This window comes from Malus sylvestris, chromosome 10, assembly GCF_916048215.2.
Source record: "Malus sylvestris chromosome 10, drMalSylv7.2, whole genome shotgun sequence".
In the NCBI taxonomy this organism is placed as follows: domain Eukaryota; kingdom Viridiplantae; phylum Streptophyta; class Magnoliopsida; order Rosales; family Rosaceae; genus Malus; species Malus sylvestris.
The window spans coordinates 33137999-33153585 of record NC_062269.1 but is presented as its reverse complement, the minus strand read 5'-3'; the positions used below and the strand labels follow the sequence as shown (position 1 = coordinate 33153585).

Genomic DNA, 15587 nt, shown 5'->3' with positions numbered 1-15587 from the left:
GGTACGCCTCTTGGAACTTTATTTATTTTACCCTCTATGACTTAAAAGCCATCATTTTCCTCTTTGAAACTCCTCCTTAAAACTCAAAATTCGTTCTATTACACTTTTGCTTGTGGAATTTCTCTTCTCCTTGAAACTTATAAATCACTTCCTAAAACATTTATGAGACTCAATACCCAATAAAACTGTCACATGTGCAATAAACTTGATTATAAATTTCCATTATGCATCAATTCAACAATCAGAGAACATTAAGTTTAAAAGAAATTGAAGAGATGAAAAAAATTTAAAAGCAATTGATTAGCCTAGCTCACCCAAATCAGGGAGACAAACTGGGATCAAAATCAAGTTTCAAGAGGCAAAGTAAAACGGATATTGAGTGGGAGTAAAATGAAGAATTTTAAGTTACAGAGAGCAATTGAAATTAAAATCGAGTTTCAAGAGACATACGTAAAAATAAGGCACAAAACAATGCAAAAGGTTAAGAAGCGACTGCAAAGAATCATCAAATTGAGAAAGCCCATGCCTTTTAGAATATATCAACTGTGAACTAGGCAAACTTTTGAGTCAGAATAGGAGCATTGCCTTGGTGATACGTACTAGGTTAGATTATCTCTAATTCTTGAGTTAAAATTTAAAATTTTTTATTCAAAAAATTTAAGTTTTAACCCAAAACCGTTTTTTTTGTTTCAACCTTGATGGGTTAAATATTTTACCCAAGATTACTAATGAATGACTTTATGATAAATTTTTTCGTAACTTTTTTTAAATTAAAAGATATGTTGACTATTTTAATTTAACTTTTTGAACATTTTAAACTAGAAATATTTATATTCAAATAAATATTAAAAAATCACTAAATCAACGTCATGAAACTTATGGCCATGAAAGAATTTGTTTTAATTGTTTTGGCCATTGGATTTAAATTTAGACCATTCATATTTTTTTTTAACCGTTGAACTTGATCATATTAAATCTTAACCATTAAGTTCAATGAATTTATAATTATAAATCTAAAAAAAATACACATTATTGATGGGCTACTCACCAACTCATGCTGAAATTCTGACTTAAATTTGCTCAAAAAATGAGCTTTGAGTTTTTTTAGTACATCTATACGTTCAAATAAGCCGAGTAATCTAATTTGGTATCGAATACGCTATCCACAATATTAAAACGTAAGACCTCTCACTTCCCAATAAAGAAAAATACTACCAGACCGTAACACTAAGTGACAAATATAAGATTTGAGTTAAAACTCATATTTGGCTTAAGAGTTGGGGCAAATTAGAGTGGGTTTAGAATTCAAAATTTAAGATTTGCTCCTAAAGTTGGAGTCCAAGGTGCTACGGTCTTAGGGTTAAGAGTCCGAGGTACCGAGGGATCAAGTTTAAGTTTCGTGTGTCAGGGTTCTTTAGTCCATATCACGGCCATGGGCAACCTACTCTTAATGCCAAATGCAGATCACAATCGTTCGTAGGTTGAGTCCGAAGCATGGAAGAAAATGCCGATAATATCGGCGAAATATCGCCGATATTATCGGTTTTTCGAGACATGGATATTTTAATTGGTATCCGAATGGTTTTCGGCCAAATATCGCGATATTATCGATAATATTGCGATATTTTGGAAATATCGCGATATTTTTGTGAACTGTGCAATCGGACTCCGAGCCGAACGTCGGAGATGAACGCCGGAGATGGTGTGCCTATTCCCGAGCCGATTTCGTCCCAAAAACCTTGCAAAAACACAATTTTTAACTTCAATTTCACATATAAACTTCAAATTTCACGCATGCAAGAGGTAATAAACGATTCAACATATGTGATGTCGGTTTAGGGGTTAGGGTTTCAATGGAATCTCACCTGAAAACGTGTTCAGCGGCGCACCGCCACAGACGAGAGATCGGAGAAGGGAGAAGAGAGATCGAGAGATCTCTGTGTGTGTGTGTGTGAGTGGGAGAAGGGAGAAGAGAGATCGGAGAATGGAGAAGAGAGATCGAGAGATCTCTGTGTGTGTGTGTGTGTGTTTGGGAGAAGGGAGAAGAGAGATCGGAGATCTGTGTGTGTGTGTGGGGGGGGAGAAAGAAGGGAGAAGAGAGATCGAGAAGGATCGAGAGAGAGAGAGACTGAGGTCGTGGTCTGCGTGTGTGATGTTTGTGTGCGTGCGTTGTGTGCGTGTGTGGTTGCGTGCGTTGTGTCATTTGTGTGTGTGTGTGTGTGTGGGTTCCTCCTGTCAGGAGGACACATGACTCACTCAATATTCCTGACAAGTTTTACAATTATTTTGACAATTTGACAGACTCACTCAGTATTCCCGACAAGTTTTACAATTATTTTGACAATTTGACAGACTCACTTTTACAATTATAATTTGTATTCTTTTCAGACCATGGATGGTGGTTTCATTCAAAACCGTGTGCCGATATTGTTTTAAAAGGTGGAGTATCAGAGCCATTGTGATATTCTTTCAAAGCTGCATTCTTTCAAGAGGTCGAGTATCATAGCCATTCAGAGCCTTTTTGATTATTTTATTTCCCTTACCCCTTTCAAAATCATTCCAGATCCATTCCAGAGCTTGAACACAAAAGGTTCCATATTTAAAGTAAGTTTACAAACTTATATTTATATTCTTATAATTTATACAACAACAAAAAAATTTGTATGAACTCGTATGTTAATTTTTTTAAGTAATTAATACTTGCATGTTAGTTTTTGTAAGTAATTAAGTAATGTTAACAATTACATGTTAATTCTTTTAAGTAATTAATACTTGCATGTTAGTTTTTGTAAGTAATTAAGTAATGTTAACAATTACACGTTAATTTTTTTAAGTAATTAATACTTGCATGTTAGTTTTTGTAAGTAATTAAGTAATGTTAACAATTACATGTTAATTCTTTTAAGTAATTAATACTTGCATGTTAGTTTTTGTAAGTAATTAATTAATGTTAACAATTACATGTTAATTTTTTTTAAGTAATTAAGTAATGTTTAATGTTATTTATTATTTTATTTCCCTTACCATTTTCAAAGCCATTCCAGATCTATTCCAAAGCTTGAACACAAAGGGTTCCATATTTAAGGTAAGTTTACAAACTTATATTTATATTATTGTAATTTATACAACAACAAATAAATTTGTGTGGACTCGTATGTTAATTTTTTTAAGTAATTAATACTTGCATGTTAATTTTTGTAAGTAATTAAGTAATGTTAACAATTACATGTTAATTTTTTTAAGTAATTAAATAATGTTGTATAATTATTCCCTAGGATTATTTTAATATGTTTAATGTTATTTATTATTTTATTTCCCTTACCATTTTCAAAGCCATTCCAGCTCCATTCCAAAGCTTGAACACAAAGGGTTCCATATTTAAGGTAAGTTTACAAACTTATATTTATATTATTGTAATTTATACAACAACAAATAAATTTGTGCTCGTATGTTAATTTTTTTTAAGTAATTAATACTTGCATGTTAATTTTTGTAAGTAGTTAAGTAATGTTAACAATTACATGTTAATTTTTTAAGTAATTAAGTAATGTTGTATAATTATTCCCTAGGATAATTTTAATATGTTTAATGTTATTTATTATTTTATTAATATTAGGTTTTTTTTTTATCAAATTGGATTATTATTCATTAAATTAGATTATTATCAAATTGGATTATTCATTAAATTGGCTTATTATCAAATTGGACTATTCATTAAATTGGATTATTATTAAATTGGATTATTATCAATTTGGATTATTATTCATCACTATGTTTTATATTAGGATTATTTTTAAGATAATTGGATTATTATTCATTAAATTGGATTATTCATTAAATTGGGTTATTATCAAATTGGACTATTCATTAAATTGGATTATTATCAAATTGGATTATTATTCATCACTATGTTTTATATTAGGATTATTTTTTTATCAAATAGGATTTTTATTCATTAATATTAGGTTTTTTTTATTATCAAATTGGATTATTCATTAAATTGGATTATTATTAAAGTGGATTATTATTAAATTGGATTATTATCAAAAAGGAATATTATTCATCACTATGTTTTATATTAGGATTATTTTCATGAAACATAATTATCATCATTTATAGTAGGATTATTTATATTAGGATTATTATCAAAAAGGAATATTATTCATCATTTATATTAGGATTATTTTTTTATCAAATTGGATTATTATTCATTAATATTAGGTTTTATTATTCCATATTATTTTTTTAATTACTTAAATTTTTACAATCATTTTCTTTACTTCATATTTAATTCTTCTGTAGAATAACTTTATTATTTAGGTTCTCTTATATAACCGTCATCACTACTATATTTTTTGGCCAAAAAATATTTGTCTAATTTTCATGAAAAATAAATGTAGGTACATTTACGATGTCGAGTGGAGCTACTAAACGTGATCCAGCTTGGGAACATGGATACCCAATAGACGGAAACAAACATGGCACAATTTGCAAATATTGTGGTCGGGTAATGAAGAGTGACGGAGTGACACGACTTAAGTACCATCTTAGTGGATTAGATCCAGCAAAAAATGTCTAACGATGCGATAATGTCCACCCAGAAGTGAAGGCATTCATCAGCACATTATTAAAAAATAAAAAACAGCAGAAGGAAAAGATAACACAGGGAATGGAAAATATTCGAGCTGGGCTACGGGGAGAAGTCTATGGCCAATAGCTTGACAATGATGATGATGACGATGAGGACGAATGTGATAATGACATGGGACCTGAAGAATGACGCAGTTTGAAACAAGTATTATGTGCCTCCAAACAGTCAGCATGGGAAAAAGAACACCTTCATAAAATTCCTAATAGAGCACAAGGTTCCGGGACAAGTGGTGGTGCACAAATGAGACGGGGAGGCAGTCTTAGAGAATCACAACCAACATCACCAATAGCCCCAAGTTTATATAAGTCATCCAAAGCACGTCAAAAGAGTGTTTGGAGTTATTTCACTGGAGGTAATGTGAAGGAGGGAATGGGGCGTCTAATTAGCAAGTTCTTTATCTATGAAAATGTCCCTGCTGCGAAGGCATCATCACATCATTTCAAAAATATGGTAGTGGGATGTCAACAGGCCGGTGTTGGAGTACAACCTCCCACTCCCTATGAGATAAGAAACAAATATTTGGATATGGAGTATAAAGACATTGGCGAGTATGTTAACAAGTTGAGGTCAAAGTGGGAAACTAATGGTTGCACAATCATGTGTGACGGATGGACCGGCCCGACCAGATTGTCTATCATCAACTTCATGGTATACTCCAAGGGAAAGACAATTTTTTTGAAGTCTGTTGATGCTTCAGACCATATAAAGAATTACAAGTATATTTACAAATTATTGAGGGATGTAATCATGGAGGTGGGAGAGCATAATGTTGTCCAAGTCGTGACCGATAACGGTTTTGCATTTGTCAAAGCTGGAAAAAAAGTTAATGAAGCATCATAATGTGTTTTGGACATCATGTGCAGCACATTGTATTGATCTCATGTTTGAGGCAATGGGGAAGAGAGAGAATGTTGCTACTGTGGTCAAAAGAGCTAGAACGATCACAAATTATATTTACAATCACGGTTGGTTGTTGGCAAAGATACGTGAATTTTGCAAAGGATAAATTATTCGTCCAGCTACCACTCGATTCGCCTACAACTATATTGCATTAGACAGCATACTCAAGAAGAAAGCAGGGTTAAAGCAACTATTCACTAGTGACGATTGGGCCAACCACAATTTGAGCCGCTCAAATACAGGTCGTATGGTGGAAAGTATAGTGCTTGATCATGCTTTTGGACTCAATCAGAACATGTGTGCCAAGTGTTTGAGCCTCTTTACAAAGTTTTACGGATCGTTGACACAGAGGTGTATCCTACTATGGGGGCAGTATATGAGTTGATGCGTGTAGTGAAGGATGAATTGGAAAGAAAACATGGTGCAAGGTGGGTCATAAAGATAATTGAAGACCGATGGTATAAAACATTATACCACGATTTGCATGCAGCAGGTATAAATTATGTCATAATTTTGCAATTCGTTTCTTTAGTTGCATAAGTATTATTTCTCTTATTAGAGTATGTGTTTCTTTGAACAACATATTATTTGAATTTCCGATACCAATACAGACCCGGTGTTGGAGATGATGGTAACCTTATACGTGCTGTACATAATGTATACTCTAAATTAGACCCTGCATCACCAGCAGTTGGCTAATTTGGAAATGAGGTAGACAATTACTTAAATTATAATAATTACTTTGTTGGATTAAACTAACATGATTTATTGAATTCAGCTAACATGATTTAAAGATGCAAGAAGAACTTTTGGAGAACCAACATCAGTTGCTGCTCGAACAAATATGTCTCCTAGTGAGTATAAACATATTTCACTATAAGTTTATAATAGAATTTGTTGGAGTTATTAGGCTTATCAACATTGTTTTTCATTGTAGCTGAATGGTGGATCATGTGTGGGACTGACGCACCAACTGTGAGAAAGTTAGCAATCAAAGTATTATCACAAACAGCTTCCTCATCTGCTTGTGAAAGAAATTGGAGCACATTTGCACTCATACACACAAAGCAAAGAAATAAGTTGGCTCATAGTAGCTTGGAAAAATTAGTTTATTGCTACTACAACATGAAGCTTCAAATTCGAGATAAGGAAGCAGAAATAGATCATGTCGACCGTGGGGACCCACTAGATGTGTTTGATATTGTTGGTGAAGATGATGATACAGAGAGTAACCAACTTTTTCAATGGATTAGACCTCTTCATCTAGATGATGATGAAGGCAACCCAGCTCCCAGAGTTGCTGAAGAAGCACATAATGAAAGGATAAATGTAGAAAGAGTATTAGAGGAGGAGGTGAGATCTAGCAGCACTGACTCTTTGGAAGAACCTTTGCGCCCAACACCAAGAAACACTGGAATTCCACCTTCTTCCAATCCTACACAACCACAACATCGTGCTGATACTAATGATAGCTCTAGTACAAGATCAAGAGACTCACCTACCACCGGAGGTGGGAATGATGAATGACATAGTGGAGCTGGATGTAGTGATGGTGGATATGGAAACTATTATGGACCACCCCCTCCCGGATATATGAGCCCCTTCACTGGTGAGGCAAACTTCACGCATGCAACACAGGATGATGACCATGGCAGTAGGCCCATGGCAGTAGGCGAGCAGGACCAGGAATTGGTGCCATAGGGAAGGACTATATTCGCAGAGAAAGAGGCAAGGGGATTTTGTCAAGTCAAGAAGATGACTCGTTATCTAGAACTTCAGACTCTGTTGGATTGGAAAGTAGTAACTATGGTTATACTCATAACCAACCATTTCCCTACCCTTCATATCTCAATCCTGTTGGGATGGAATCGAGCGACTCATGGAAACAATCCCAGACTCAATCTTCAAATGATTTTTCTTATGGACAACCTCAACCAATCTCGGATCCATATGGGTGGCATGTTAACAATTACATGCAAAACCATTTTGGAGATTTATCATTTGATAACTACTCTTCACAATACACTCATTCTACACGTAGAGATGATGAAGATAGTAAAAATATTGTACTAATTCATTATATATAAATGATTATGATGTGTTTAGACTTCTTTCATTAATTACTACATATTTTCTACACTCACAATGTTTGTCAGCTCGCTATATAATCAACTTGATAATGTTAAATCCATCATGCAATGCATTTCTTTCTAATTTTTTGTGATAAACTAATAGATAATTACTAAATAAACATCCTACAAAATTTCAATAAAAATTTCCAAGTTTTTCTTACAATTTCCGTGATTTCCATGTAATTTTTATCGATATTTCCATCGATATTTCTGTGTTTTCGGACTACCGATATTTCCGATATTACCGATATTTTCTTCCTTGGTCCAAAGCAATGGTGACCAGGACTTGAGTCCCGATTGCTGGTCCTAATTTTAAAATTTTGAGTAAAAAAAGTAAGAACTTTAAGAATTTAAGGTGAAGTTCAGGAATGTGGGAACATCTGAATGCATAAAACCTTAGAAAAAGGAAAATGCCAGAATCTCAACTCCCAATCAATCGATCTCGGCAACGTACAGCACTGAAAGCCCTACTGCATTTAGAACATCAGAGACTCTAATTTGTTGCCTTTCCAAACCCCAATTAAATAACACCAACTACAATTAACTTCAAATTATGGATATAAATTTGGATGTGGGAACATACGAATGCATAATAGCTGCGCAACAGTGAAAAAACTCCATCGGGAGGGTCCCTTTAGGGTCTTCCTTCTGAAGGTTTAGTTGGGTTTATGATAATTTGAAGGTTTAGGGCACGTTTGTTTGACAGGATTCGCTGGGACTGGACTGGACTAGACTATAGTCCAGTGTTTGGTGGGTACCGGGATTAGCTTTAATGAGCTTAGGTGGGATTCGCTAGGACTAAGGGGGGGCTTAGCCGTTCTTCACGAGGGATCCCAAATTCGGGCGGACTCGTAAGCCAGAGAAATCGCGTCTTCCCACATCTCACATCCCACATCGTCCTCATCTCTGCGTCTGCCCTCGTCGTCGTCCTTGCCGTGCTCCCACATCGTCCTCACGCTCATCGTCGTCCTTGCATCTGGTCGCTGTCATCTGCCTCTAGTCGGTAAGCTTCGAATCTTGGATTTTTTTTCGTCGATTTGTGTGGATTTGTTTGTGATATTAACTGAGGTTTATTTGATTTTGTTGTTTTGGGTTTGAGAAATTCATAATATACAAGTGGATTTGCAATTGAACAAATTAGGGTTTTGTTATTTAGGTGAAATTGAGATTAGAATTTGGGGTTTTCATAAGATGAAATTGAGATTAGTCTCAGGTGTGTGCTCTCTGTGTGTGTGTTTGTGTGTACCGAAAAAAATTTGTCTGTGTGTTTGTGTGTGTGTGAGTGTGTTTGTGTGTGTGTGTGTGTATGTAATCTGTGTAACCTGTGTAATATCTGTGTGTGTGTGAGTTGTGTGTGTAAAATGTGTGTGTAATCTATCCGTGTGTGTGTGTGTAACCTGTGTTATTTGCAGTGTGTGTGTGTGAGTTGTGTGTGTAAAATGTGTGTGTAATATGTCCGTGTGTGTGTGTAATCTGTTTTTGTGTGTATGTGTGTGAGTTGTGTGTGTAAAATGTGTGTGTGAGTGTGAGTGTGAGTGTAAGTGTTTGTGTGTGTGTGTGTGTTTGTGTGTGAGTGTGAGTGTAAGTGTGAGTGTGAGTGTAAGTGTAAGTGTGAGTGTGTGTGAGTGTGAGTGTGTGTGCAGTGTGTGTGTGTATGCAGTGTGTGTGTGTGTGTGCAGTGTGTGTGTGAGTGTGTATGCAGTTTGTGTGTGTGTGTGTGCAGTGTGTGTGTGAGTGTGTATGCAGTGTGTGTGTGTCTATGCAGTGTGTGCAGTGTGTGTGTGTCTATGCAATGTGTGCAGTGTGTGTGTGTGGGCGCAGTGTGTGTGTGTGTGTGTATGTATGCAGTATGTATGCAGTGTGTGTGTGTGTGCAGTGTGTGTGTGTGTGTGCAGTGTGTGTGTATGCAAGTATGTATGCAGTGTGTGTGTGTGAGTATAAAAACAGAGTGTGTGTGTGAGGGTAAGAGTGTGTTGCACTCTGTCCCCGTGTGTGTGTGTGTGTCACTGTGTTCAGTGTGTGAGTGTGAGTGTGTGTGAGTGTGAGTGTGTGTGCAGTGTGTGTGTGTATGTAGTGTGTGTGTGTGTGCAGTTTGTGTGTGTGTGCAGTTTGTGTGTGTATGCAGTGTGTGTGTGTGTGCAGTTTGTGTGTGTGTGAAATTTGTGTGTGTATGCAGTGTGTGTGTGCAGTTTGTGTGTGTGTGTATGTGTGTGTCCAGTGTGTGTGTGTGTGTGACTGTGTTCAGTGTGTGAGTGTGAGTGTGTGTGCAGTGTGTGTGTGTGTATGCAGTGTGTGTGTGTGCAGTTTGTGTGTGTGTGTGTATGTATGTAGTATGTATGCAGTGTGTGTGTGTATGTATGCAGTATGTATGCAGTGTGTGTGTAAGTGTGAGTGTGAGTGTGAGTGTGAGTGTGAGTGTAAGTGTAAGTGTGCAGTGTGTGTGTGTGTGTTTGTGTGTGAGTGTGAGTGTGTGTGTGTTTGTGTGTGAGTGTGAGTGTGAGTGTGAGTGTGTGTGAGTGTGTGTGCAGTGTGTGTGTATGCAGTGTGTGTGTGTGTGTGTGTGTGCAGTGTGTGTGTGAGTGTGTATGCAGTTTGTGTGTGTGTGTGCAGTGTGTGTGTGAGTGTGTATGCAGTGTGTGTGTGTCTATGCAGTGTGTGCAATGTGTGTGTGTCTATGCAGTGTGTGCAGTGTGTGTGTGTGTGCGCAGTGTGTGTGTGTGTGTATGTATGCAGTATGTATGCAGTGTGTGTGTGTGTGTGCAGTGTGTGTGTGTGCAGTGTGTGTGTGTGTGTGTGCAGTGTGTGTGTATGCAAGTATGTATGCAGTGTGTGTGTGTGAGTATAAAAACAGAGTGTGTGTGTGAGGGTAAGAGTGTGTTGCACTCTGTCCCCGTGTGTGTGTGTGTGTCACTGTGTTCAGTGTGTGAGTGTGAGTGTGTGTGAGTGTGAGTGTGTGTGAGTGTGAGTGTGTGTGCAGTGTGTGTGTGTATGTAGTGTGTGTGTGTGTGCAGTTTGTGTGTGTGTGCAGTTTGTGTGTGTATGCAGTGTGTGTGTGTGCAGTTTGTGTGTGTGTGCAATTTGTGTGTGTATGCAGTGTGTGTGTGCAGTTTGTGTGTGTGTGTATATATGCAGTGTGTGTATGTGTGTGTCCAGTGTGTGTGTGTGTGTGACTGTGTTCAGTGTGTGAGTGTGTGTGCAGTGTGTGTGTGTGTATGCAGTGTGTGCGTGTGTGTGTGCAGTGTGTGTGTGAGTGTGTATGCAGTTTGTGTGTGTGTGTGCAGTGTGTATGCAGGGTGTGTGTGTAGTGTATGCAGTGTGTGTGTGTAAGTGTAGTGTATGTAGTGTGTGTGTGTGTGTGTGCAGTGTGTGAGTGTGAGTGTGTGTGTGTGCAGTGTGTATGCAGGGTGTGTGTGTAGTGTATGCAGTGTGTGTGTAAGTGTAGTGTATGTAGTGTGTGTGTGTTTGTGTACTGTGTGTGCAATGTGTATACAGTGTGTGTGTTTGTGTACTGTGTATGCAGTGTGTGTGTATGCAGGGTGTATGCAGTGTGTGTATGTATGTATGCACTGTGTGTGTACTTGCAGGGTGTGTGTGTAGTGTATGCAGTGTGTGTGTGTAGTGTATGTAGTGTGTGTAGTGTATGCAGTGTATGTAGTGTGTGTATGTATGTACTGTGTTTGCAGTGTGTATGTATGCAGTGTGTGTGTAGTGTATGCAGTGTATGTATGTACTGTGTTTGCAGTGTGTATGTATGTACTGTGTATACAATGTGAATGTTTTGTATTGTGTGGGGTTGATGCTGAATTGCAATTTGTTGTGGTTGTTGGTTGCAGAGAAGAGGAGCATAAACGGAAGGCTAAGGCTAAGGCTACTGCATTACAGGTGTCCTTTAATTTCCCTTTTCACATGCAATGCCTAGCAATGATAGCAATCCTCATACTAGTGTTCTTAGACAAATGTTTATAGATGTATAAGAGTAGAACATTTTGAATATGATGCCTCGGGTTAATGAAAACTTTTTTTTTTCAACGCCATATGTATATTTGTTGCCTCGGGTTAATGATTTAGTTAATTTGTTTTTTGTTTTTTGTTTTTGTTTGGATAGATATGGATCGAAGGAAGCTTTTATTGATCTTATTGTTAGAGATGTCTTATTTGGAAACAATTTGTATTTGTACGATTCTTGTGGTGATGATGCTACGTGGCAAACAGAGACATGTTGAACGACCCACATTGACTAACCGTTCACTTATTAGACGAGAGATTAGTTTGTGTTATCTGAATGGTATAATAGGGAATACTGATACTGAATGTGTTAACGAATTGAGAATGGATAGAAGGACTTTTGGCATATTATGCGACTTACTTCGTCAAGATGGGAGGGTAAAAACTGATGGTTTGGTGTCTGTAGAGGAACAGGTGTGTATGACTTTACAAATATTAGCACATCATACTAAGAATCGTAGTGTTGGCGGTAGATTTTATAGGTCGGGAGAGACTATAAGTAGGTATTTCAATAGCGTATTGCAAGGAATTTTGCGATTACAAGGTTTCCTACTAAAAGTCCCACAGCCTGTGCCTATTGATTCTACAGATGCTAGGTGGCGATGTTTTAAGGTATGATGAGAAATATTTTTCATTTTCCTTAAGCTTTAACTCTTCATTCCCTTTGTATAAATTAACAAAAAGTTTTTTATTTTTTATTTTTAAGAATTGCTTGGGAGCATTGGATGGAACACACATTGATGTGCATGTACCTGAAATTGACAAACCAAGATACCGAACAAGAAAGGGTCGAGTCGCAACTAATGTGTTAGGTGTGTGTTCAGGAGATATGCAGTTCATATATGTGTTTCCGGGGTGGGAGGGTTCCGCATCAGACTCTAGAGTGCTACATGATGCAATTAGTAGGCCTAATGGTTTTAAGGTACCAGCGGGTAAGACTATTACTTAGTCTCAACTTTCTAAGTTAGGTTTAGTTCTGTTTGTCAACTACAAAACACTAATAAGGTCTGTTTTTTTTTTTCATTAGGTTGTTATTACCTTGTAGATGGTGGTTATACAAATGGTGAAGGATTCCTTGCACCCTATAGAGGAATACCTTATCATTTATCTGAATGGGAGGGACGAACACCTTCTAATAAGGAAGAATATTTTAACATGAAGCATTCTAAGGCAAGGAATGTAATTGAACGCTGTTTTGGCTTGCTAAAAGGAAGGTGGTCGATACTAAGGAGTCCATCTTTCTATCCGATAAGGACACAAGGTCGAATAATTACCGCTTGTTGCCTACTACACAATCTTATTAGGCAAGAGATGTCAGTAGATCCAATGGAGAATTTGCCAATAATAGAAGATGGACAAAATACAGAAGAAGGTGAATATGTTGGTAGTGTTCAATCATCGGACCAGTGGACTGCAATGAGGAATGATATGGCTGAGGAAATGTATAATGAGTGGAGAGCAATTAGGAACCAGCAACCGAACTAGCTATATGTTTTAATGATAACATTTTATTTTAGTATTCCTTTTTATCATGCATTTGTTAGATATTAGCACAATGATTGGATGGTATGCAAATTAATTGGATATTATGCAAGTTGATTGGATATTATGCAAGTTGATTGGATATTATGCAAATTGATTATTTGTATGGTATTTTCCTTCATTAAAATATTTTTTGTTTAGGTATGGATAACGAAAATATTTTGAATGCTACTCAAGAGCCAAAAGGAAGAAGGCGTAAATGGGAAGCATTTGAGGAAGAAGTATTACTAGGAGTTCTTGAGGATTTTGTTGCTCGGAAGCAACGGTGTGACACCGGTGCTTTCAAACAAGGTACTTTGGTTGAAATAGCAAAAGCTGTCAATGTTTTATGTCCTCATTCAAATATAAAGGCAAATCCACATATTGAGTCCAAGTTGAAGAAATGGAAAAAAACATATAGTATGGTCGTTGACATGATAAACACAAGTGGATTTGCATGGAATGATGTCAAAAAGTGCGTTGAAGTTGACAGTGATGACGCATGGCAAACTTATGTGCAGGTTCATATCCTATTTTATTTATGCATTAGTTATATTCTTGCTCCTATATTTGTTACGCATGCTAAATTTTAGTTTTGCTATGTTGATATAATCTTAGAGAAATAAAGAAGCCGATGGATGGAGAAGCAAACCTTTTCCACTGTTTGATAGATTTGCATATATATTTGGAAAAGATCGGGCTACGGGTAATGTAGCCGAAACCCCTGCTCAAATGGTGGAGGAACAAAGTCATGATCATGTTGGTGAAAGTGATATTGGAGGTGATAATTTTGTTTCTTCAATGAACCAACAAAGCCAACAAAGCACCCCATCTGAAAATAGCCAAAGAAAGAGGAAAAGAGCTGTGGGAAGTTCAAGTGATGGAACCGAGGCAATTATCAGTGGACTGAAAGATTTTTATGTTGAAAGTGGGAAGAGGATGCAAATGGTAACTGAAGCTTTAGTTCAAGGTACTGCAGATCATACTGACATAGCTAATGAACTTGAAGCAATGGGTCTCTCTCCTATGGATCAAATTGATGCATTGTCTCTTATTTTGGATAAACCAAAAAATGTGGGAGTGTTCAGGGCAATCAAACCGGAACTCAAGAAAGTGTTCGTCCAAAGACTTTTAAGAGACAACGCAAGCGGATGAGGATTTTGGCTAATGTTAACATGGATGTATTTTATTAACGTTAACATGGATGTATTTTATTAATCATACAGTCTTATGTTATGACTTATAACTTAGCTTTGCACTAGTATTTTGGCTTATGTTAACTAGCCATTTTGTAAATTATGGAGATCTATTTTGGCTAATGTTAACTAATGTTAACTAGGATTTTCTAAATTATGGAGATCTTATGTACTTGTATTTGTTGAAGTTGCATGTATTGGCCACTATTATTTTTCTTCTGTTGGGTGATAGAGTTTAAATCAAGCTACATTTGCAAATTAAACCCAATTCTATTAGCAGGTAATAGAAACAAAACAATTGTCAATTTTTTTTAAGATTCATAATATACATGGCAAAAATATGCTCCAATTAACCCATATCATGAGATTTGTAGCATTACTCTATTACACAATGACAAAAATTTGTAGTCCTAGTCTAAGCAAACACAAATCTGGTGAACAGTACTGTTTTTCTTATCCTGCTTCTTAGTCCGAGACTGCACCAAACGCTTCACTAAGTTAGTCCAGCTTAGTCCAGTCTAAGCCAGTCCAGCTTAGTCCCGGCAGCTAGTCCAGTCCGAGACAGTCCGGCGCAACAAACGCAAGTGAACTAATTTCAGCAATAAACAAGATATATATAATGATGGAAAGCAAGTCAGACAATTCCAAATGCCTCAAATAATTGAGTTCATGAAAAAAGATTTCTCCTTTTTTCACACATCTAATTGAATCATCACTCTTGCCAAATCCCACTTCCAACTCAAACAAATTCATCAAATAAATTCCAAAAAAAACCCCCAAACAGGATTCAGATTTAAAATGTTACCCACCTAAGATGGAGACATTTACAAATTAACAGTTTACCAAATGGGCCAGAAGCACCCCAATTGGCTGAAACACCCAGAATCAAATAGCATGGAAACAATCTGCATTTAGAACATTAGAGACTCTTCCAATAAAATTACACAAATACAATTAATTTGAATTTTAATTAGGATGTGGGAACATCTGAATGCATAAACCTTATGGAAGTAAAAGGCAAATGCCAGAATCTCAGTTCCCATCTTCTTATCGGCAACGTACAGCACTAATTACGCTATCGAAACAAGCGAATCAGAGACTCTAATTTGTTGCCTTTCCAATCACCCAACCCAACAAATTCCCATGCTTTCTCAATAACCCAAATTACCCAATCGAAAAACA

The 15587-nt window shown here is 36.6% G+C and overlaps 1 protein-coding gene, 1 long non-coding RNA gene and 1 other non-coding gene across 4 annotated transcripts; 2 read left to right on the top strand and 1 right to left on the bottom strand.

Moving 5' to 3' along the window:
* The first annotated feature begins 7951 nt into the window (after positions 1-7951).
* Positions 7952-15563, top strand: LOC126584604 (uncharacterized). Its single transcript, XR_007610034.1, has 2 exons — positions 7952-8254; positions 15036-15563. It is a non-coding gene; the product is annotated as an uncharacterized LOC126584604 (long non-coding RNA).
* LOC126584603 (protein ANTAGONIST OF LIKE HETEROCHROMATIN PROTEIN 1-like) lies at positions 8588-14612 on the top strand. Of its 2 annotated transcripts, XM_050248934.1 has the most exons (5): positions 8591-8686; positions 11517-11565; positions 11789-12300; positions 12395-12620; positions 12716-13323. In XM_050248934.1, the coding sequence occupies exons 3-5, from the start codon at positions 11791-11793 to the stop codon at positions 13171-13173; spliced, it is 1194 nt and encodes a 397-aa protein (XP_050104891.1). In that variant the 5' UTR covers positions 8591-8686; positions 11517-11565; positions 11789-11790; the 3' UTR covers positions 13174-13323. The 2 variants fall into 2 exon arrangements, with proteins under 2 accessions (XP_050104892.1, XP_050104891.1); XM_050248935.1 differs by lacking the exons at positions 11789-12300; positions 12395-12620; positions 12716-13323 and adding exons at positions 13372-13730; positions 13828-14612 and having other exon boundaries at positions 8588-8686.
* LOC126588110 (small nucleolar RNA Z266) lies at positions 15030-15134 on the bottom strand. Its single transcript, XR_007611334.1, has one exon. It is a non-coding gene; the product is annotated as a small nucleolar RNA Z266 (small nucleolar RNA).
* Positions 15564-15587: the final 24 nt, after the last annotated feature.

Bases quoted from the DNA above. Each gene is read 5' to 3' on its own strand.
- LOC126584603 (XM_050248934.1), top strand. From the start codon at position 11,791: ATGGATCGAAGGAAGCTTTTATTGATCTTATTGTTAGAGATGTCTTAT. The intron at 12,301-12,394 runs GTATGATGAGAA...TTTATTTTTAAG, and splicing joins CTAGGTGGCGATGTTTTAAG to AATTGCTTGGGAGCATTGGA. The intron at 12,621-12,715 runs GTAAGACTATTA...TTTTTTCATTAG, and splicing joins TGGTTTTAAGGTACCAGCGG to GTTGTTATTACCTTGTAGAT.